General features: G+C 44.7%; 3 protein-coding genes across 5 annotated transcripts in view; 2 read left to right on the top strand and 1 right to left on the bottom strand.

The window, feature by feature from the left end:
* Nucleotides 1-5,133: 5,133 nt before the first annotated feature.
* On the bottom strand, nucleotides 5,134-15,382 carry LOC307241959 (cytochrome P450 3A40-like). Of its 3 annotated transcripts, none has more exons than XM_080016252.1 (14): nucleotides 15,323-15,382; nucleotides 14,560-14,832; nucleotides 13,812-13,905; nucleotides 13,541-13,593; nucleotides 9,896-9,995; nucleotides 9,568-9,684; nucleotides 9,357-9,442; nucleotides 9,030-9,172; nucleotides 8,800-8,924; nucleotides 8,002-8,080; nucleotides 7,361-7,521; nucleotides 6,843-7,069; nucleotides 5,531-5,693; nucleotides 5,134-5,447 (listed from the first exon to the last, which is right to left on the bottom strand). In XM_080016252.1, the coding sequence occupies exons 2-14, from the start codon at nucleotides 14,814-14,816 to the stop codon at nucleotides 5,358-5,360; spliced, it is 1,695 nt and encodes a 564-aa protein (XP_079872378.1). In that variant the 5' UTR covers nucleotides 14,817-14,832; nucleotides 15,323-15,382; the 3' UTR covers nucleotides 5,134-5,357. The 3 variants fall into 3 exon arrangements, with proteins under 3 accessions (XP_079872378.1, XP_079872380.1, XP_079872379.1); XM_080016254.1 differs by having other exon boundaries at nucleotides 6,843-7,051; XM_080016253.1 differs by lacking the exon at nucleotides 15,323-15,382 and adding an exon at nucleotides 15,054-15,079.
* On the top strand, nucleotides 15,077-16,680 carry mrpl57 (mitochondrial ribosomal protein L57). Its single transcript, XM_080016255.1, has 2 exons — nucleotides 15,077-15,221; nucleotides 16,120-16,680. The coding sequence occupies exon 2, from the start codon at nucleotides 16,132-16,134 to the stop codon at nucleotides 16,441-16,443; it is 312 nt and encodes a 103-aa protein (XP_079872381.1). The 5' UTR covers nucleotides 15,077-15,221; nucleotides 16,120-16,131; the 3' UTR covers nucleotides 16,444-16,680.
* Nucleotides 16,681-19,639: 2,959 nt separating this feature from the next.
* kcnh1a (potassium voltage-gated channel, subfamily H (eag-related), member 1a) overlaps nucleotides 19,640-23,511 on the top strand; it is a gene marked incomplete at both ends in the record, with an annotated part of 29,759 nt that continues 25,887 nt past the window's right edge. Inside the window, 2 exons of the mRNA XM_080016399.1 lie at nucleotides 19,640-19,712; nucleotides 21,723-21,749. Of these exons, the coding sequence (XP_079872525.1) occupies nucleotides 19,640-19,712; nucleotides 21,723-21,749 (100 nt within the window). The remainder of the gene's footprint in view (nucleotides 19,713-21,722; nucleotides 21,750-23,511) is intronic.

Genomic DNA, 23,511 nt, shown 5'->3' with positions numbered 1-23,511 from the left:
ACCAAATAGAATACAACTGTTTACTTTTTGCTGTATAGGAAGGTTGAGCTTACAAAATATCTGTGTCGAAAAGGAATGCTAAGGGTATTGACAAGAAACCCGGTGTGCTCTTGGAAAGGGTAAAGATACTGTAACAAAACGTAAACGACGTCCCCAAAGTAAAAAATAAATCTCACACTAGGCACTTTAAGTTTCAAAAGTACAGTGTTTAAATAACTCCCCGCAATTTTAACCCCATACACAAAATTAGCATCTGTCGCTCGCGGCCTCTGGGCCTGTGGTCTGTGTCTGCTGTCTGCAGCCCGGGTTCTGCGCTTGTGGGTGTGCCTTATGCCTGCGCATGGGGGGGTGGGTCATGTGTGTGCTTGCGGGTTCTTGTGCATTTGGGGAATGGTTTGCATCTGGTTTACATCTCCGGGATGTGTGTGGGTGTTGTGGGTTCTCGGCTTCTCTGCGGGTTCAGGGTTCTTATGCAGCTGCAGTGCTTTGGGCTCGGAATGTTCTTGCGGCTGCAGGGTCTCTGTACTGCTGTTGGGCTCGTGGGTGTCCACAGAGCCTTTTCCTCTGCTCGGAGGCACTATGATGAGTTTCTGACCTCATAAACCAGCCCAAATTGGGAAACAATCCTGTGTACTCATGGGTGGACCCACACAATTCCTTGTAAAGCCTCCCAATTACGTACCATTGTCTTTCGCACATCAGTTTGCCTTATGTACAAATCTGTGACGTTGAACTGACCATATATTCTCTGGACTCCCTGAATATAAACTGTTCAACTCGAGCACATCTCTGACCCGACCCTTGTACAAGTAAAAACCAGCGTCTGTCTGCTTCATTATTCAAAACCACCGATTGACAAACTGCAGATTAAAGCAAATCTTTATTTTCTGTACCACTATTTGTTGATTTAATTTGGTCATGTGAAATACGTTTCCGTGCTTCTATGTTTAGCATGTGGTGATTATCCCCAGCTTGGAGAAGCAAGATTATTTGACATCCTCAATCAAGCTAACACCTTTATTTAAAATAATATATAAATATATCTATAATGACAATAAGAAGAAGGGCTATTATTAACATATTGGGGGGGGGTCGCCGTTGCAAGTGTTACCGCGTAAAGTGTCTGTGGGCTGTGGAACGTTCCTTGTGTGCTTATTGGCCCCGCCGCTGTGTTGGCCACTGAAATGTGCATTGACATCTTCCCCAGTGCGGCGCTTTGCGTACACAGCCTCCGAACGTGCAACTGCGGCACTTGAGTGGGCCACTGTTGGACCTGCTGGACTTCATGGACCTGATGGCCGACTTAATGGCCTTGTTTGCCGACTTAATGGCCTTGTTGGCCGACTTAATGGGCTTGTTGGCCGACTTAATGGGCTTGTTGGCCGACTTAAAGGACCTGCTGCATGACGTGCCAAGCTCGCTTTTCACAGTCAAAGTTGTACTGCCACTGCAATTCAGGCCTTCTGCCTGTTCCGCCAAGCCATGTTGTCCGCTCGGGCCCAAGAGTTCCGTAGAACCTCGGGGTTCCGAGGGATCTGAAGGGGGCCTTGGGTGTTCTGACACCCTTGCTCTCAGTAATGCCTTGAGGTGAAGCCGATCTTTTTAATCTTCTGCCCTCCCCACATGTAGCCGTACGTGACTATACAATGAGCTAAACACCCTTCCAAAAAGTACCCGGAGACAGGAGCTCACTTTGGTATCTTAAATGAAAGCGGTGTAAAACTGTGGAACAGTACAGAAATATGCAGATTAAGTATCAGTCTCTTTGCAGATGTAAATAAACTGTTCATACCTTGTCATAGCTCCTACACTGTATGCATACAACAATAAAATGAATGAACTCACAAATTGTGCTTTCTCAAGGGCACCGACGAGGCTGATGGAAGAGATGTTAGTCTTGGTCTGAGACGTGATCTGATTGACTGCGTGTGTCTCTCTGTCTGACCATCTTATCTGCCTGTGTTCTGATGTCATGCTATCCTCACAATGCTATGATGTCACAATAAGGACTGGGGGGGGAACTCCCCACCTGGGGGCGGAACATGTAACAAGCCGGGAGCAGATGTTGTCATGACAAAGGCTCATCACCCGTGTGTGTGGGGATGGGTGATTTAACCTGTGCTCATCCATTGCTCTGATGAGCAACAGATGCACAGCTACACCTGATCCCGGGCCAAATGAACTAGACCCAAGAAAGGTGCCACTGCTTGAATCACACCACCCCCACATCACAGGCAGATTGATGACAAAATCACAAAGTCACAAAATCCAGTTATTCCCTGAAGCAAGATCATGTGTTTAGTTTATCCTTGTCATACAAATACTTGTGATTAACAATGTTGTTCATTCTGTGCGACTCTCATACTATCTGCATACAATTGTATAATGATACATTTATCTTACAAAAAAAAAGTTATTTATTGACATTGAACATAAAAATTTGGTTCGACGGATAATTTGCCTCAACACCATTTCATTTGTTGCAACAGTTCCAACTTAAACATCAACTCAATCTTTTGATAGCATCAAGGAAATGTTGTCATTGCAGTTATAAAACCATTCGAGTGTCTATCAAGTTACCCATTAGAGTATCATAAACCACATCTTTACTTGGTTGTTCCCCACCCTTTATCGCTGCCTCTGATATCTCACTCTGAATCATCAGCTGCAAGAAATCTGAAAGACTCTACAGTGCACAGAACATACTCACACTGGTGAACGAGATGACAAAGCTGTGCATTTTGCAACTTATTCAAACGTGTCTGTGTAAAACATTTTAAACCCTCATATACAACGACGACTCAAAACAAGTCACTGTAGCTTTTCATCATCATTTAGCAGACGCTTTCGTCCAAAGTGACTTACAATTATTCATACACCGATGGATGCGACCATCAGGAGCATATGAGGGTTAAGCGTCTTGCTCAAGGACACTTCACACTATGCTACGAGGATGAGTTCTGGACCAAACTGGCAACCTCCGGATTACGAGAAGACCCACTCTACCACTTCAGCCGCTGCCCCTCCAACTAGCTGTAGCTCAATGCAAGGCTGCAGAGGGAATCAACTGGCCTATGATCCACCGGAAACATCCGGCTGCACCTCTCCTCCTCCATTCCGGACTCAATGAAAAAGGAGTTCCTGGACGGCCCCATCGAGCCTCCAATCACTGGTGGGGCACAGGCATTCACAGGTGCCAAAGCGGCGGTTTCCCCCCCTGCCATTGGGTGAAATCTCCCACACGCACGTTTCACCACAAAGGAGATGTGTAGTGATGTAACCACGAGCACCGTTAAGCCTCGCGTGGACAGACTGGTTGACCTCCATAGACCTGAAAGACGCTTATTTTCACGTCTCCCATCATCGATTCTGATTTCAGGGGATCCAATACCAGTAAAACCGTTGTCCCCTGGCTCCGCGCACCTTTTTCCAGATGTGTAGAGACGGCTCTGCAGCCGTTACACAGGATGGGGATAAGAGCGCTTCTTTGTTTGTTTTCGATGCGGACGACCTGCTTTTTCTGGCTCGCTCTACAGACGAGGACACCGACGATGCGCCTCTCGAGTCTGGCTTTCGCCATAAACTTGGGGGTCGGACCGTCCCTTCTCCCCTCCCAGCTCGTTGCGTACCCCGGGGAGTGGAATTAAACTCGGCCCCAAAGAGAGCACGGCTCTCACAGCAGGGGGTGGAGGGAATAACAGAACCCCTCCTCCGCCGTGTCACGCCCCACTGGTGGGGGGGGGGGGGCTCTCCCTGTCACGCCGTGATCCCCCGCAAGTCCCGTCGGGTGGGGGGTGGCCCTGGGCGGAGCCGCGTCGCCCAGCTCCGCCTTCACGGACGCGTCCCTCCCGGGATGGGGAGGAACGTGTCTGTCACGGGTGGCGGCGGCCAGACCACACGTCGCCCCACATGAACGCACCGGACCCGCGAGAGCCGCGTCTCGGCGCCGCTCCCCGGAGCCTGTCCGTGCGCTGCGGAGCGCGACCTCCGCGGGGCGTCCCCCTGTGGGCGCCAGGCGCGCCCACCCTCCGGGACGCCGGCGTCGGGGCGCACTCGAGGGATTGTCGGCGGAAGACATTTGCACTGCAGCTTCTTGGTCTCCCCCCTGCTCTTTCGTCCGGTTGTATTTGCGGGACGTCTCCCGTTTCTCCGCGACTCGCTCTCTACCGAGTGTTTCGTCGGGAGTGGTTGGTACCGGGTGTGCTCTTCTGCACCCGCCGTCTTGGGACCGTCGCAGTGCGTAACCCTCGTCTCCACTCGCCACAGAAGGAGCGTTATTTGCTCCCAGCCCGCCTGCCGCCACGGAGAGGGGGTATATTATTATTGGTGGTCAATATTTAATATTGTATAATACTGAATATTTACTCCTTTTTACTAATTGTGATTCGAATATGACAGTTACATTGAGTGAAGGTTCGGCTCATCCATCCCATATCCAAACTGGTTCTTGGCATTAATGCAAGACAATTAAACTTATTATGATATTAAAAAATATAGATTTATAGAAATATTTCCTTCCATGAATGCATGTTGGCTGAAAGTATTTTTTCTTACCAATAGGGTAGACTAATTAGAACGACTCGTTTTACTGCGTGACTCGGCAAGAACCGAGTCACAAAAAAAAACCCGGTACTTTCAAATGTCAGAGTTGTCAAAACAGATATCAAAACAATAATTCAATGAGAATCTAACTTTTAAGGTCCATTTTCTTCAGTTAAATTGTTTCAGTGCTCGCCTGACTAACATATCATGGATAGTATCCAATATTATTCCTGTACCTAAAAAGGAGTGGAGCTTCCTTACTAAATGACGCAACTCTTACATCCATTAATACAATTTCGGCCTAAAAGCAATGGCAGACTTTAATTTTCACCTCAGCTTTGAAGACTCTGACGATACAGGTTCCATTCCAGGGGCTTTGTAATTTAAGTGATAACGGCGGGCTTATTTTAAGGGTCAAAGATCTTTTTTCTCTTTTCTGCACTAGAGTGTGTTAAGGGCAGCACTTCTGTCAAAAGTACTGTTCTCCATTTCTACTAATGACTGATAGAGGTAGATTCAAGGTTCAAGGATCTATTTGATAAGTCACATTTTGACACAGGGATGAATAAAGTCCATTGCAATTGCAGTAACAATGGTGAAGTCATTTTGTTTTATATAGATATATAGATATATATAGATCCATTCTTAAGTGCTTAGTTTACATTAATTTTCAGGATAATACAACAGTGAAAACAGGCTTTACAATGAATGCTCTTCTTATCCTTAACAGCTTAGCAGTGACGGTATAAAACGACCACGAGCAATATAGCTTTGATAAAAACTATTAAAAAGATGCACGTGAGACTGGTAATAATTCATTGATGAATGTTTGCTGTTTCCCTGAGGGCAAACTTCAGTTTGATCGGCGTCTTGGGCTGGAAAAGTGCATTGAACTCCAATGGAATCTGAAGAAAGAAAGGAGGTTAAAACAGACTTGAAAACAGAGTTCAAACTCGTATGCGTGTGGAGTATGAAGGGTTGGGCTTACGACGGTGTCTTTGCAGGTTTCCACGTCGTAGTCCTGCAGGAGACGTACGAGAACCAACTTCATGACCATGAGAGCGAAGCGCATGCCGACACAGTTACGTGGGCCGAGCCCGAACGGCATGTAAGCGTAGGTGTTTATCTCCTCCCCGCTGTCTTTGCTGAACCTGAAAACACCAAACGGGACACATTCTTATCGGCTTACTTTTGGGTCTTTTTTTTTTGAACACGCTGTATAGGAAGCTTGAGCCTAAACAGTATCTTTGTGTTACAAAAAGGAGTGCTTAGGGTATTGAACATTTTTTATGTATATATATATATATATATATATATATATATATATATATATATATATATATATATATATATATATATATATATATATATATACTTCCACAGTTGGTTGGCACTTGAACTTAAAAAAACAGCATTATGAAAAACACCAATGCACGTACGTACCAGCATCATCAAACTAGCCTTTCTGCCTTTGAGAATATATATATTTTTTTAAAGTGGTATTTCATAAGATCATTTTGTTAAAAAAAAAAAAAAAAACATCCCCTATTTCATATTTGAATTAGCTGTCACTTTTCAAGAAATATCAAATCAATGTATTTCTGCTCTGCAACTTTTTCTTAAAAAAAGTTGTATATTCAGTGTGTCATTAAAGTGGAGGTTCTTTCACGGGATCTCTACTATGAAATGAAAGAGGGGTGTCACGGTTCAAAAAATATTAAAAAAAAAACGAAAAACAATCAAGTTCAATAAGGTTTATCCGGTTTGTTTCACAGTGTACGCACAGAGAGTAATATCCCCGGTAACAGTGTGCGAGGTCTGTGTCGGCAGACTTCGGCACGTCTCCCTCTCCCCCTCATCTTCCTTCTGCTACCACCGTTCCCCTCCCGCAAAAAAAAAACCAAACGTCCTTTTTTCCGCGCTTATTTTGGGAGTAACTAAAAAGTAGTGTAATAAGTGACTCATTGTTGACTTTATTCTAATGTCTAGTTTTACCAAAGCTCTTGTCTGTTTAGGTCTGTTTTCGAGTATAGTCATATTTTTTGTTATTATTTATGTGATTTATTTTGAATATTCAAATAAAAGCTACTCATCGAGAAACAAGTGTTTTTCTTTACAAATGAAGACTCGACAGTCGAACAATGGCGTCGCTGTCAGTGCTGGAAAAAGAAAAGTTAAAATCGAGAATCGAATTTAGTCAGGACCTTAAAATCTGAAGTCACATCGAATCGTGTATTTGGAGAATCGTGACACCCCCTAGAAATGAATAACAGCAAAACAACACTGTGCTTTCTACAAACCTTTCTGGTCTGAAGAGCTCGGGGGAGGTCCAGTAGCGCGGGTCTCTTTGAAGAGCATACAGAGGGATTCCAACCAAGGTCCCGGCAGGAATGGTGAGGCCCTTGACTTGGACGTTTTTTTTGCACACCCTCTCCAGTTGAGGGGCGGTGGGCAGGAGTCGCATCGACTCAGCGATCACCTGGTCCAGATAATCCAGAGTCCCCAGGGCCTTGTGCGAAATGGGAGCCTAAACAGCACGGTACACACGGTACACCACGCAAATTTACAGGTAAACATAAAACTTTTCTGAATATTGTTTTTCTTTGGTCTACCGTTAAGGGGATTACTACTCTGCTGCAGACATCCACAGAACCTTTGCATCGTCTAGATCAAGAGGTTCTAACCGCATCCTGCAGCGGTTCTTTCCGGCTGCTGATAACGAGGGCTAAGAAATGAGCGCGTGCACGCACGCCTAATGACGCGGTTCGGCTTTTAAGGGAACTGACAAGCAACAAGCGAATCGAATGCGGACGGTTACATCTTTGGGTATGTGGTGGTCGATCTCCTGCCGCAGGGTCTGCATTGCATCGGGGTTGATCGCCAGGTTGTAGAGGATGAAGCTCAGAGTGACACTGGTGGTCTCATAGCCGCCAAATATGTAAGTGAAAGCCTGGGAAAGGATCTCGTTCTCAGTCAGACCTGCGCAAAGACGAAACAAGGCAAACGGATTCCAGTCAGGGCATATGGACGCAAAACAAAACACAAACTCTGAACCATCCAGTTATTCCCCGAAGCAAGATGATCGGTTTAATAATTGATTAACAATTTAATAGTCTTTTTGTTCATTCTATGCCGCTCATAGTATGAGGCTACAATTGTGTAAGGACACACAATTGTCTAATTTGGGTAGATGGATAATTTGCCTCAACCCAAATGATGGTAACACATCCAATTAGCATTTTATTTGTTGCAACATTTTTAACCTTGGCTTAAAATTCCCCTTGAATTTGGATGTATTGTGGAATATAATGATTTTTACAAAATGATCGCAGTCAACCTCAGATAAGCTTTTTAGAGCACCAAGAAAATTTTGTCAGAGCAGCAATAAAACCATTACAGAGTCAATTTTAAAACTCCCCACGAGAGCATCAATTATATTAGTTAATCAATACACCATACCTTTACTTGGTTGTTCATTCTTTATCGTTTCCTCTGACATCTCATTCTGAATCATCAGCTGCAGGAAGTCTGAATGACTCTACGGAGCACACAAAACACCCAGGGGGGCCAATTCACAAAGAATGGAATCCCCTGAACGGGATGAGAAGGTTTAACTTGTCTGCGTAAAACATTGTAAAAGACTATGTACAACTAAAACCCCCAATGTGACACACAAATCACTGTAGCCGAGCTCAACGCAGGGCTGCAGAGGGAATCAACGAGCCCGGCTCCTGCGAAACACCTGAAATACACCTCCCAGCGTCTCAAAAGCCTGTTTTAAAGCGGCTACATTCTGGACTGTTTTCGACGCAAAACCATTTGTCCGTCCACTGTGCCCGCAGCGATCGTGGGCCGTGAAGCGCCCCTTCAGTTCCGTTTGGGGGTCGCCACATATGAACGAACAGCTCACATCAGAACATAACCGTCGAGGAAAGTCAGCAGACTGAACTGGCAACCCTACGGCGGCGACGCCGTCGAGCTTTCCAGGTGGCTGATGATCGCAGATTGATAAGTGGTCGTTGCAAAATAGTTCTGAATGTAGCTTTGCTGAAATAACTCGGCTTTTGAGATGCTGGAAGGTATATTTTCCTAATTTCACAGGAGCTAGCCCCCCACCGCTGCAGCCTTGTCTTCAGCATCAGCACCCTTTGAGGGATCCTTCGAGGCTATGTCGTGTGTAATTCTGTGGGCCAACAGGCCGACATAAACATGTCACTCATTTTGCAACGTCTATTCAGTTGCATGACGTAGTCTTACGGCTTGCTCTTCATGATGCTGGGATTTAAATCTCCTGATAAGGTTGAAGAAGAAATCCACGCTCCCCTGGGGCATTAGAGTGAACTTCAACCGCTTGAGCAGATCGGCAGCGAAGGGAAAAACCACTGAAAAGATGAAGAGAAAGTGCTGTGGGAATGTTTCAGCCAATTATATCACGCTGGCATAATCAAATCATCGCAGTTATTTATGTAAATACACGTAGCTCATACTTAGAAAAAACAGAAGAAAAAAATTCATGTTGAGAACTTTTTTGAGATGAACGACAAGCGGGTCATCTGGATGATTTGTGGAGTCAGTGTCAACGCTGAAGGTGGCACTGGTTATGCAATCTAAGCTGTAGGGTGCCATCAATCTAAAATGGAAGGAGAAAATACATATGAAATGTGGCCATCCGGAAATAACAGCAGAGGTCAAAATGTCACCACAGTCATAAGGCAACTAAAGGGAAAGGAGCCCACGATGACGTGGCCAGATAATACAAAACAACTCTTAGTGCCTGTGAACTAAAAAAATTATAATTTTCATGGAAAACATACTGTTTTGCCTCAATAGGTTTGTCCAAATCCATTTTCTTTATTCTTCCTATGAGTCTATCAGCATGGCGTTCAACAATGGGAAACACCTATAAAATAAAAATGGACAGATTTATATTTATTTCGATGTGGTTACCGTCTCCAAAATGTTTTGGAGAGTCTTCGAATGATGGTGCATTGGTTCTTTATTGTGAAACGTGAGAGAAAACAGCACCTGTCTCAGTCTCCCACTGGTAAACGCTGGAGATAAAGTGCTTCGGATTCTTTTCCATTTCTCATCTTTTGCTACTGTAATTCCATCTGCAAACGGCCCAAGTTCCAGGGCAAATTCCTGTCAACAGTGAATTGAGACTACGGTCAGTCTACAGCTCTTTTCCAGCTTAATAATATTTAATACCACAAATATGAATGGGATCGACACTGGACCATGTGCATCACTTTCAAGGCGCTTTTTTTTTTTTTTTTGACATTACAGAGTTTTCGCTGTCCCGTAATAGTTGCACTAAAAACACGCACAGCTCATTATGGGGAACGACTCTTACCCGGCGGTTGGTGAAGACGGAGTAGCACTCCTTTACCAAAATAGTCTTCACCATGTCAAGGTCTGCCACAATTAAATATGGCGTGCGTCCTTCATATAACCTGATCAGGGACAACACAGAATATTAAAATGTTGGCATTAAATGACAGGAAACTGGCTGAGTCAAACACTGTCATGAGGTCTAAATTGACACCTTGAGGTTAGGGTTGCTTTTCATAATGGGAAATGTGTGTGAGTGTGTATGATTCATGGGACACCAAGGCATTGCAAATTTTGATATTTTTTTTTTCTATTCTACCACGTTTGACTTCCATGGGCAGGAGGGATCCGCCCTGTTAAGTAACTTAGATGTTGGCGTATCGTTCTCACTCTGTTAGGTACAGTGAACATCCTTAACAGGGTGGTATACTTGGATCCATAGTAGCATGGCTAAAATTGGGCTCTTCTAATACGATCTAGCATTTATAAAGATGTTTTCAAGTGTTAAACCACGGTTCAAGCCCCGCTTTGTCAGCTGAAGGTTCTTTTGAATGCAGAGAAGACCGAGAAAATGTATGTCTGTTACAGGCAGCAAAGAAAAGCATAAAATGATTACCTCAATACATATTAACTTAATGATAAATAAAATATATTGAAATATATAAAATATATAATGTTTTTATTAAAAATATTGTACTGAAATCAAAGTGCTTTTACATTTCTTTGTGGAAAATAAACATTCTATAATAAAACATAAATATTTTCGGGCAGGCAATTCATAGGAATCGGAATGGAATAGGAAAATCCACATTTTGTTAATTAGTAAAAACTTAAGTTACATATCAGTTATGGGTGACGGCTGTTTTATTATGATATTTACACCTGAGCTGAGCTGCTCCTGGGGCACCCACCCGTGATGCTGTCTCCCTCCACTGGCAGCAGAGCCCAGGTGTGAGACCGCACACCTGGGCTCTGCTGCCCTCACCGTCACAGCTCTCCCTCCCTGATTGGTGGCACGGGGTGTGCACTGTAGATAACTATGTTTCTCATTCCAGTCTGGCAGTCATGGAGAAGCATATGCTTGAAGCTAGGGCCACGTTACGTGATTTTCACGGCAGATTTGGCAAGGAGTTGAGATCGAGCTTAGTGATGGTAGTCCGGGGTAGTGGCGCCGTGGAATCATAGCTGCCATCGATATGTGTGTGAGTGAAAGACTCAAATCAGTCTCAATACGATCCCGATCGGCCAGGTCAGGATTCAATCAAACGTGTTTGATTTTATCAGTGTGTGCACCTCAAAAGGCTCAAATCGCAAGGGGAACTTTCGACGGCGAAAATGAAGCCAAAGAAAGCGGAGAGTGAGTATGGACTTCTGAAAATGGAGGAGCGACTGGTGGGATTGTGGCAGACTCGTGAGTCCGATCGACGAAGGGGTGCGGCAGGCCGGGCGGCGGCCACGCGGACCCCACCCCAGACCCGACCCCCAGCCCGCCCTCGGTTCCAGCGTCCCCTGAGTGGAGAATCTATCTGGCCTGCGCATTTGAGTTCTAACTATTATTTCGCACTATATCGCAGTTCAGGCTTTGTTTATGTGTTCATTAAAAGTCCTTTGAACCATCCAACTGCATCTGTCTGTTCTCTGCATCTGGGTCACCGGTCCCACCATCGTTTCGCTCTTGTGTTGCAGGATAAAAAAAATTGAAGGCTCCGCTAATTCATTTAATTCATCAGTCCCAGACAGAATAGCAGCACTGGCAGAACAAGTTTCACTCTGAAACGGAGGACTGTTTGTGGTGATGAAAGGCTCGAGGGCTCCTCTTTGAGATTCGGTCGGCCGTGGCTTGTGAATGGAACTCTCAAAAGAATCACTTAATTCGGTCTTCTTCCTCGCGTCCGGCCATCTCCGACATCGCGTCTCTCCAGGGGTCGGCGCAGGCGAGCGCGGCAGGCATTTCGTTCGGCCAGGTCGTCTCCGGTACGCTGTGGAGCTTGAGCGCATCTCATGACGTGTTCCATGGTTTGGGACTTGCCACACACACACACATGCGTCGGAAGTTGTTATTTTCCACTTCTTTGTGGACACCTCGCAGCATCCTTCGCCGACCCACAGGCGGGTTCAGCGTTTCCCAGACAGGCCAAGGTTGATCTGGCCGGTAGCGAGGCATTCGTCTGGGGTGATGTCTCTCTCCGTCCGTTGGGTTGTCTGGCCGCCAAGGCTGCGCCACTGGTTCTGCCGTTCAGTCATCCTGGCATCAGTTGGGGTTGTCTCCAGTACTTCCGTGGTGTCCAGGAGGTGTCCAACTGCTCCGTGAGCTGAGCCGTTTCTGGGCAGCAGAGTGCTCGCGGAGTGAGCGCCGGTTGTCATTGGCCTGCTTTGCACGCTCGGCTTTTGTGACGATTGCTCTCCGGATGTCAGGGGGAGCAACGGCATTTAATTCGGTGAATATTTATTATTTTGGCGGAATGCAAAGAGTAAATCAATTACATTTATTGAGAACTCTGTCAAATGCCTTTTTTTTTAATTTAGACCTCAGGAATTATTTTTTTGGTTTGAGTTGACTCGCTCGCCCAGTTTCTCTCAAACTCCTGAGTCATTAAAAATATGTTAGCTGTTTCCAGTGAAGTTTTTTTAGTGGTGTGTCATGGGATGTTTTCATTTTAAAAAGTGTGAAAAAAGGTTGAGAAACACAGGTTCAAATGTTGGAAACTCCACAGGCCTCCTTGTGGGGACACTAGAGATGAACACGCACTGTCTAAAAGATCCCTGGCATCCGCTTTCAATGCGTAGCGGTGTTGTTTGTGGCAGGACCTTCAAGGTTTGGAAATGACTTGAGTCAACCAATCGTTCTTCTTCCCCAATCCCACAAATGGATTGTATAGATTGCATCATAAAAGACAGAAGTTGAAACATTAACTCTACTGTTTGATTACTCAAATGCTGATCAAGATTTAGGACTTTTAGAGACACGCAGCCACGCACACACACACCAAAACACTTCTAGACTAAGTGATATAATTCATCCTGTTTAATATAAAGCAACAATATAACATTGAATCATGGATGGCTAGGTTTTCTAACTTTTTAATAATGTTTTTATTAAGCCTATATTGAAAGGGATGGGCATTTCAAACTCAGAAAACAAAACACATAATACGTGTTTAAATGAAGTGTATAAATTATTTAGATCAGCAAGAGATACCCATGGAAATAAGCAAGTTTTCAGACATGGAATTTTTATTTCAGGTGATACATACTAAATATTTAAGTCGCTGCAAAGTGTATTATAATTTTTTTTTATATATATATTAATATTAACTGTTGACATTAATATCAATAAATTAATTCAAGGATTGATTTAAAAAAAAAAATCTATAAAAATGCAGGACAAATTATTTTTGGTTAAATCTCCTGTGTGGGCTGGGTATTTGGGTGTATTGTGTGGGTAGAAATGTTTTTTCCCCTCCAACCCCTATCAAAACACTTGTTTGAAAACATACAGTTTCAGCCAAGGCTCCTCTGTTTGTTATCCCGTGGCCCCAACTGCACAATGCCCTTTAGCCTGAAATGAGCCCATAAGCCACAATGAACTCTGATCGTCATTTATGAATCACACACTGTTAACAATCTCACAATCATAAAGTCATCCTGAGTAGTTAAGCAGACTTACCCAAAGACATCACCATAATTTTTTCGGCAATAGTCAATAAACCCCGTAAATCCCTGGAAAGAATTTAGACCACAGACATTTTAAAGGTTATATCAGTACAGAGTGCAGAGCAGTTGAAAATGGACATATTGGACAACATAATGGCGACATAAATGGCTGCTAAAAACAATAACAATTTAATTCAAGAGTCAATTTCATCCATTTATCTTTTTTTCCCCAACATTGAATAACTAAAGCTTTGCCAATTTTATTAACAAATTCTCTTACTTACTTTGAACGTGTATGGGAGTGTCCCCAGGAAAGGCCATGGTCTTGGTCCAGAAACTCCAAGTTTTCTGAAGAAGTTATACGGCCAAATACCATACCTGCGTGACGAAACGCAGGTATTCGTATTTGTTAGTGCTGCATAATCTGATGTGTTCTGATTCTATTGGCACTGTATTACAGAAGACAGACATTCGAGTGTAAACAAACACGAATAAAAACAAGTATACCTCGTATACGGAGAATGCTTTGTATGTGTTAATAATTAATACGCGAACGTTGTGTTGAACTGAAACCACTTAAGTTGTACTCGGTGTGTCGGAAGTTGTACTTAAACATGTTAAATGTAATTGTCCACGTATTTCTGGGTACAATACTACTTGCCTTTAAGGAGAGGTGACTTGATAAAGAAACAGTTTAATGTTAGTTCATTGGATATACTGTGCACGCACTACATACTAATGACCATGTTACTCAACCTGTACTTGGAATGTGTACATCCAAGTAAAGAACAAGCACCAGAATACCGGTATACAATTCGAGTATACACACACAAAGTACAAACGGGTATCAATACCCTTTCAAAACACTTAACATCGTAAAAAATGTGGCGAAATATAACTAATTCGGTTTTGTTTGTGTTTTTTTTTTTTACTAGGGAGACGAGTGCGTACACGCGTTTCTGGAGGGCGGAGGGTGCGACGAGCCAAAAACAAAAACAAAACCAAAAACAAAACCAAAAACAACCGACTCACAGGAGCGAGAGAGTCACGGCGAGAAGCAGCAGCGTCCACGTCGTGGCCGAGAAGCACGGCAGGAGGAACATCGTCACCGTTGGCGCCTTGCAGCCTCTGGGACGACCCGGCGTGCGAGGACCGTGGTTCGTATTCCACACACACCTCGGGCGGAGCCCCAGGGTCGCGGCGGGGGAGGGGAGGGGAGGGGGGCAGGTCTCGACGTGCGACGACACGGACGAGGCTACAGTGGTTTCGGCGGCGCGTTCAGACTCCATTTTGCTTTCGTACGCACTGACCACATGAAAAAACAGGTGTAATTCAAAAAGTTAGAAAGTCTTATTCCACCCAACGTGAGAAAAAAAAAAAAATATATACACACACACACACACACACACACACACTATCTAACTATGAAAAAATATGTATAAGTACATATATTCTAGTAACGTTACTCTAAAAAGTATAAGAAAAACACATCGTTTTTGTTTTGGTTTTTGCTTTTAAATACTAACGTTACTACGAGCGGCACCTATTTTGTCCTTTCCCCTCTGCCATCGAAAACCCGGAAACGTATGCGCGACCTTGTCGGCTGGCTCCGAGGACCGTGCCTCTTGGGCTCGACTCATGTTGGATGTTGGGAACGGGCGCGTTAACGGATTGAGCCATATCGTCCGCGCAAGGTGAGCAGGACATTTTGACGTTCAACACACGCACGCCGTGGTTCAACACACGCACGCCGGATTCCATGCGATGTATGATCCCTCGCCCACGCCTACCGTACCTGCACCAGAGCTAACTTGGCTAACGCGGCGCCGGGCAGCTCAGCAGCTTCGGAGCATAATTCGAAGGAGTCGTTTGTTTTGTTGAGCCGACTTCAACCAGATTGCAGCGTCTTTCTTGACCTGTTGTGAAGCTAAAGGGCACGCAGGTTATTGTATAATATACTCTGGGTGAGGTTTAGGGTATACACATTTGGCTTAAGTAGAAGATGAGAGAGATAGATGGATATAGATATCTATAGGTCTGCATAGCTAGCTAGCTAGATAGATAGATACTTTATCCATCCCCGTAGTGAAATTAATAGGGAAACAACAGCACACATATCAACAAGCTATAATAATTAAGTAATACAGATGAAGAAAAAAATGGGCGATAGAAATATTAACTAAAACATATGACATTTGCAAAAGGTCAAAGGGTTTAAGACAGCCCAACTCGACTAAAAAGTAAATGAAGTAGTGAAGTAATGGGACCTTTTGTTCCTTGTACAAAATATTGTCATAATTGTATCTATTGCTTTTCAATAAAGTGGTTCAACTGGTTTTAAATATAAACCAACATTACATGACATTATTCTCTTTATCATAGTGTATTCGTAATATTACATGCTCATTTGTTTGCTTTTGTTGTAAACATTAGTTTTATTTCTGTTTATTAAATTTTATTTTCGATCGTTTAATTGTTTTCTTCCCACTTTGTTTTGCACGGCCTTTGGAGTTCGCCCTTCATCATTTCACTGCACTGTACTTGTCCATGTGACAAATAATAAATCTTGAATGTCATGGTGTTCTGTTTCAGGTACGGGGCACCATGTTCCTCACCTTGGCCCTGCTGCGGAAAGGCATCCCCGGGAAGCAGTGGATCGGAAAGTACCGCCGCCCACGAGCCATCACGTGGCAGATGAAACGCAACATGTTGAAACACCTGGAGCGCGAGGCGGAGAACGAGTACTGGATCAGCCGACCGTTCATGACTCGGGACCAGGAGTTCTGCCACGCGGCGGAGCGGAGAGCCCAGAGCTGGCTCCAGATTAGGGACAGCAAATTCTCCACTTTTCCAGAGCACAAGTACATAACCGATCACCTGAGTCACCTGAACATCTCCAAAAAGTGGTCGAGTTGATCTGAGCAACCGCTCTCCTTGGATTTCCACAGCACACAAACTGCCGCTGTGGGCTGTATTTTGTGGGACGTTACCATGTGACTTGACTCTAGGAATATGTAGACAACTTTGTTTGTAAATGGATTGATGTTGAGTGGGTTTCTTTATTAAACTGGGGAGAAGAATCCTGGTTAACTTATGATGCAGTTTCACTGTTCACCATTCAGTTGTCCTTCTATTAAAGATAGATGAGCTTTTCCCTTGTAGTCGTCTTCTGTTAAGTTAATTTGTTTAGTTGATTTCAGTCTTGAGTGTATTCCTTCTGGTGACTGACATGAATGCATGGAATAATTAAGTTCATTTAAAAATATATATAAATAGTTAAAAATATATATTTGCAATAAGCGTTTCTCATTTTTAGGCAATAACAGTGGTAATGACATTCAATGCACACAAAGATGGGGGAAGATTCAGGAATCTCTGTCAGCCCTGATAGCTCTCACACACTCTTTTATATCAACAGAGAAGGCAAAGAGCACCATGTAGCTGTAATATGATGCACTCGGTGTTCTTAGTAATTCCATCCTTTCCTAATCCTGTGATTGCTGAAAAAAGTGCCGCAAATGTCCTTACCCTATAGAAGTTAAAGCAACTTGTTTTTACTTGATTATGGTTCTATCAGTATCAATTTTCACTGCTTGAAACCACAAAAATGCTGGGATGGGGAGTAGCAGGAGCTGTTAATAGATATTAGACACTGTACTTTAAGTTACTGTACGGATGTCTGGCCTTTTCATAGGCAGTCAAGCCATGTGTGCTTCTTCTGCCACGTATGTAAAATCGTAATCAAAATAATTACATGTATGTTTCAAATGCTGAAATTCCTACTGAAATAGAAAAAAAACTAATTTCCGCAAAGACAGACAATTGAAATTTCAAAATTATGATAATGAGTTAATATTCAAAAAAACAAGACAAAGTTAGGTGTGTGAATAAGACAAGTACTGTACTTTTTCCACAGTATTCATTCAGGAGCTACTTCAGTTAAAGACTGAACCAAAACTACGATAGTGCCAAGAGGACGCTTTCTACCGGAATGGCACTTCAGGGGGGAGATCGCAGTGAAACTCAACTCGCAGATAGTGTTGATAGGACCGGTGATGGAAAGTAAGAACATTTCAGTACTTTTTTACTATAAGACTTGGAATTACTTCCCACTCTAATGGAACACAGCATTACGCTACACAAATAAAACATTTAACTTAATGGTGAGTTTTATAAGAAAAAATATGTATCAAGAAATTTAAAACAAAACTGAGAGGGACTGCGCCACAAGTCAGCTAGAAAGTGCATTAAATATATGTATATATATATCTGTATAGATATATTTTTTTACAACTTTGAAACAGGGGGGAACTTACACTGCCCTAACATTAAAATCGCTGACAGGTGAATTGAATAACATTTCTCATCTCGTTACAGTGACACTTGTTGGATATATTAGGCAGCAAGTCAACAGTCAGTTCTTGAAGTTGTGTTGGAAGAAGGAAAAACGACAGGTCTTGGTGGGTGTTCCCGGCATGCAGTGGTTATTACCTACCAAAAAAATGGTACAAGGCAGGACAACCGGTGAACCGGCGACAGGGTCAAGGGCGCCCATGGGCTCACATATGCGCGTGGGGAATGAAGTCCAGCTTGTCTGGTCCGATCCCACAGAAGAGCTGTGGGGTGGTGAGAGGTGTCAGAATGAGAGGTGCATCACAGCTTGCAGCGTATGGGGCTGTGTAGCCACAGAGCGGTCAGAGGGCCCGCGCCGAGCCCTGTCCGCCGCCGAAAGAGCCTACAATGGGCACGTGAACGTCAGAACTGGACCATGGGGCAATGGAAGAAGGTGGCCCGGTCTGACGGATCACCTTTTCTTCTACATCACGTGGACGACCGGGGTTAGGGTCCGATCCGATGGAGCGTCCGTGGGATGTGCTGGAACGACAAGCCCCGATCCGTGGGGGCCCCGCCTCGCAACTTCCAGGACTTAAAGGATCTGCTGCTAACGTCTTGGTGGCAGATACCACAGGACACCTTCAGAGGTCTTGTGGAGTCCATGCCTCCACGGGTCACAGCTGTTTTGGCGGCACAAGGGGGAGCTAGACTATATTAGTGGTTATTAGTGGTGGTTTTAATGTTGTGACCGATCAGTGTGTGTATAGGAGCCAAACCAAAATGAAACAAGTGGGGTGAAACAAACGTCGCAAACAAAATGATTTAACTCGAAGTAGTATTAAATAGCGGACTGAAGAACATAAGTTACACATGTTTAAATAAATACAATAAAAAAAAAACGTAGAAAATGATCATCGTTTTAGTAAATGAACATGACCCCCCCCCCCCCTCCCTCCCTCCCTCCCATGTGGTGGAACGGAGTGGATTCCTCCGCAGCGGGTTCCATCCAGCGTTTAAGTCCCGCGACCGCGGGGCTCTCGTCCTTTCCCCGCAGGCAAGATGGTGACCGACAGCGGCGGTAACACACGCTAAAATCCTATCAATAAACTGGTGTATGTTACGGCGCACGAAACAAAACCCTAACCCTTAATTATGGGTCCGAGCTTTGTGCGTGTATTGCGAATGAAGCGTGCGAAATGATGAGCAAGAAATTTGATGCTGGTTAAAACAATCACACAAAAAGAGTACGATTACGACTAATAATAAACAAAACAACAACAACAACAACAATAATAATAATAATAATAATAATAATAATAGTGTCACGGACCACCTGCAATTCCTTCGCGGTCCACTCGGGGGTGCCAGGCGTACCTCCGTTTGGGACCCCCCCCCCCCCGTGTTAAAGCCTTCCGGTGTGTAATTCCCTTTTCCGTCCGACAGATGGCGCTCCGGGACACCGCTAAAGGAGAACCGGATTCCCGGAGCGGAGCCCCGCCCTCACAGCCGCCCAGCCCCGCTGCTGTGCGCTCAACCCGGCGGGGCTGGAGTGAAGGCTCCCCCCGCTGGATCAGCAGCACGCACCGCACCGCCCCGCCGCCGCCGCCGCCGCCGCCGCCTCCTCCACCACCCGTGGGTGCGGTGAGGAGGAGATGCATCCCCGCGGAGAGTCAGAGGCAGGCGGACCATGAGGACGGACGTAGATAGTTACCGACTGAGAAGCGACATCTGCCTCCTCCAGCTTCCCGCGGTGGATGAATAAGTGAGGGGAGCCAGCATGGCCGGGGGCCGCAGGGGACTGGTGGCCCCTCAGAATACTTTTTTGGAGAATATTGTCCGACGTTCAAACGGTAAGGCGTGTGTGTGTGTGTGTGTGTGTGTGTGTGTGTGTGTGTGTGTGTGTGTGTGTGTGTGTGTGTGTGTGTGTGTGTGTGTGTGTGTGTGTGTGTGTGTGTGTGTGTGTGTGTGTGCGCGTGTGTGTGGGGACCTATTCCTTTTGGGAGCAATTCTCATAAGCTCCCACTCACAAGGTGAATCCTCGGGCGAAATCATTTTCATTTTCTAATTTGACATTTTTATTTGCACACTTTAAACAACTTGAGACATGGCCCTCGTTGCATTCGTTTTGTCGTCGACTCGGGGAAAAAAAGTGACCGTGTGAGCGACAACAGCAAAGTCAGCATGTATTTTAATTTTTTTTGCTTCCGATTTCAAATTGCCGCTGCAGCATCACCAGTGGTTCCTATGTTTGTTTTTTGTTTTTTTTAAAAGAGCCCCACTTGACCATAATCTGCCACGTTTCTGCCGAAAGAATATGAAGATATGAACCCAGCAGACAACGACGTTGTACTGTAGTGCTCTGCTTATTGTAAAAATTGCATGATCAGCCTTTTTTTAAATTCCCTGCAGGTGTAATTTCTAAACTTGCGGAGAATTCCCATGTTCTCCCTCTTTATTTATCTGTGTGTGTGTGTGTGTGTGGGTGGGTGTGTGTGTGCGTGTGTCTGTGTGTGTATAAAGTGTATGTATATGGCACGAGGCTCATAAAAGGCGAATATAGTTTTTAGAATCAGTAATATGACCTTCATCCTTTATACATCTCTGATCCGAAATTCTGTCGTTGGTGTCGGCCGTTTTTTTGTGCTTTGACACTTTTCAAATGTTGTTATACCTGATAGAGTGATGACACTGGACCTCGCCTCATGACACACACACTCACACACGCACACGCATAATAACTATATTCGCCTTTTAGGGGCATTGTGCCACACATATATACTTAACACACACACACACACACGTGTGTGTGTGTGTGTGTGTGTGTGTGTGTGTGTGTGTGTGTGTGTGTGTGTGTGTGTGTGTGTGTGTGTGTGTGTGGCATGACAAGTGCTGGGGGAACAGGTGGAAAAGGAGGTTTTTTTTTTTTTTTTTATTCAGAGGGAAAGGCTTTCTTTTGTTGAACTGAGCTACCCCCGGTATCTGAGGTGGGTTTGGTGTTTGAACCTTGGAACAACCAGCCTATAAAAAAAATAATAATAATAATAATAATAATAAATGCCCTCTCAGCTTATTTTCAAAGATTTTAAACCTTTTTCACAATGCACGATAAAACAGCAAACACCTCCCCAACCGCACCGCCCCCGGAGCCGGAAGGAGAAATGACCGAGACTGTAACCTTTTGATGTCTACAATCTGCAGGATCTTCTTCGGCGGCAACAATGGGAGAGATTTTCTGGATTTACATATTTCGGGGGGGGGGGGGGCGCGCTGTAAAAATGGAACATGAGCCGTGGCGTTTCACAGTGACGTCGCCTCCCGTCGTCAGCGGGCCCCGCGACAATCCCAACGATTCAGCAGCCTTTACACGCTGAGTCCCAAACGGAGAAATATGCCAACACCCGCAGATTCACCGCCCGTCCCAGCTCCTGTCAGAGACGGGGAGGAGCGGATGAAGGGGAAACGACGTCACTGAGCATGTGCGTTCCGGCGACACATGTTCACCCGAGACGGGAGAAGACACTTCTGGTTCGGAGAGTAAAAAACTGTCCCCCCCCCTCGGTATTTTGAGTTTGCCGGCTCGGCTCGGTGCGTGCGCGGAGTGAGAACGTGGCGGGGCTTTTTACTTTCTGGATCTGGAATTGTCCCCCTCAGATTGGCGTGTACAAATTGTACAAATTGGTGGTGGACAGTGTAGACATGGTTCTACCCCCACACTCACCCTAGTCGCTCTGATTGCAGGGATAAGTGTCACTGTTTTGGTTTGTACTTCACGCCTTTTTTTTTGCACGACTCTGAATGACTTTGTTGCTCCTGTGTTATTTGTAAACCCATTTTTCTTTTCCTTTTTCAACCATTTTCAGTTTGGACACTGTCACATAGGCAGACAGGTACTACAAAGCCTAGTTGTGAAGTGCCACCCCTGGCTGCTTTTCTCTCTAGTATTCCTCCTTTCTTTCTCGCGCGCCCCATTATGCTCTGTGTTGTTCATTTGCAAACTGCCTCTTGGTGGAGTTTTCATTCATACATAGTACATTTGTTACATTTCAGGTTGATACTAAACATCGCAAGACTGAAAGCCCGCTTCACACCGAATGCGTATCCGCATCCGACTGTCGGACCCCCCCCCCTAGTGGCCGTCGGATGAACTGCATCAGTTTCGCATCACAATGGGAATGGGGAAATGGGAGAGCTCGTCTTTTCCGGGAACAGCAGCAGCAGAAGTAGTTTTTCTGAGCTGGATACAAAAGCACGTTCCTTGGACGAGAAAAAATTAAAAATTAAAAATGAGTTAAAAATGTTAAAAATTTCCTTCATATTGTATTTGGAAAGTGCAAAAAAATACACACAATTCACATATATAAAAGAGATCTATTGATGGTGAATACGGTGACAGCCAAGGTTGAAGTTAGTGACATCTAAGGTTAACATTAATAATGTCCTTATTATGTATACAGGACGTATATGCTTAGTTTTTAAGCCCAGTTCCAATCAAAGACTCGGCCGACATCCCTTCTGCCTGTAGCTTTCCACGTGCCGAGTCTGACCCTCCGTGGGAATGAATGGACTCCCCCCCCCCCCCCCCCCCCCTTGTCGTATTTGGTGTGGAGCGGGGCTTAATGTGTGTATCTAGCTGCAGCATTAACACGCACCGGCACATTGTAAAATAACACATCGGCATGGAACGTCTTACGTAATCGGCGTGTGTGCTCGGTGTTCTGTTGTGTGTATAAAGATCATTTGTGTGTTTTATCGTGACGTGACCGTAGAGATGTGGGTCGTCTTGGCTCACGTTGTGGTGTGTCCCCGTTTGGTCTGCGAACCCGTGCGCGCCAGGGACGGGCGTGGAACCCGCCCCACCCCCACACACACCTTCGCCCTGCGTTGGAGCGCACGTGGAACTTCACAGAGTTTCCTCTAGGAAACCCCCCCTGGTGTGAGATGCCCCTCAAACGGCTTGATTTAAAAAACCCCGCTACATCTCCACTCGTGAAGGTGAAGGCTGAGCTCCCTCGCTTCACCCGGACACGTTATTCCACGTCTCTGTTCGTCACGTGAGGCTGTCGGCTTTAGGATATTTCCGTTCGGCCCGTGCAGGATTTGCTGTTTTTGGCACCGTGCAAAAGAAACGCCGACGGGTGAAGATGCTATTCCTGTTTGCTTGGCTCTTGATATTGTGCACCGTACAGTAAGTGGAACGTTGGCGACCTAATGAAACGAACGAAAACAAGATTCTATTCATTTACGTTTTGTCAGTGACGATAAAATGATTATTAAGTGAGAATGATGTAACGGTATGCTGGTAATTCATGGCTGGTTACAAACTATTCTGTCTTACAGACTTTCTGGCTATATATTTATACAGATTTTAACCTAGCAGAGATAAAATCACTGGCAGTCACTTTTAATTCAAAAGCCAGACTTGTGCATATAGTGAGTGGTATTCACAGGTGTAAGTAGTAACATTGAAATGAACAAACTTAACATCACAGTGTCATTACTATAGTCATAACCTCTCTGCAGTAATTGTACAGCGTTGCTTTCGCAATTGCATTTTCTTCCCCCCACATAGATGCTTTGAGTGAAATTAAAATGCATGTCAATGTTTTGTTTTTTTTCCCTGTGTATGATGTACCCACTCCATTATTTTGA

The sequence above is a fragment of the Zeus faber genome (genome assembly GCF_960531495.2).
Source record: "Zeus faber genome assembly, chromosome: 16".
Lineage (NCBI taxonomy): Eukaryota > Metazoa > Chordata > Actinopteri > Zeiformes > Zeidae > Zeus > Zeus faber.
Note: the sequence above shows the minus strand (reverse complement) of the source record. Positions and strands in the feature narration are given on the sequence as shown.

What these genes read in the sequence shown, in the direction of transcription:
- LOC307241959 (XM_080016252.1), bottom strand. Translation starts at nt 14,816, where the DNA reads ATGGAGTCTGAACGCGCCGCCGAAACCACTGTAGCCTCGTCCGTGTCG. An exon ending in TTTTCTTCTGTTTTTTCTAA is followed by an intron (nt 8,925 to 9,029) that starts GTATGAGCTACG and finishes TCATCTTTTCAG; the next exon opens with TGGTTTTTCCCTTCGCTGCC. An exon ending in AGCATCATGAAGAGCAAGCC is followed by an intron (nt 8,081 to 8,799) that starts GTAAGACTACGT and finishes TGTGCTCCGTAG; the next exon opens with AGTCATTCAGACTTCCTGCA.
- mrpl57 (XM_080016255.1), top strand. Translation starts at nt 16,132, where the DNA reads ATGTTCCTCACCTTGGCCCTGCTGCGGAAAGGCATCCCCGGGAAGCAG.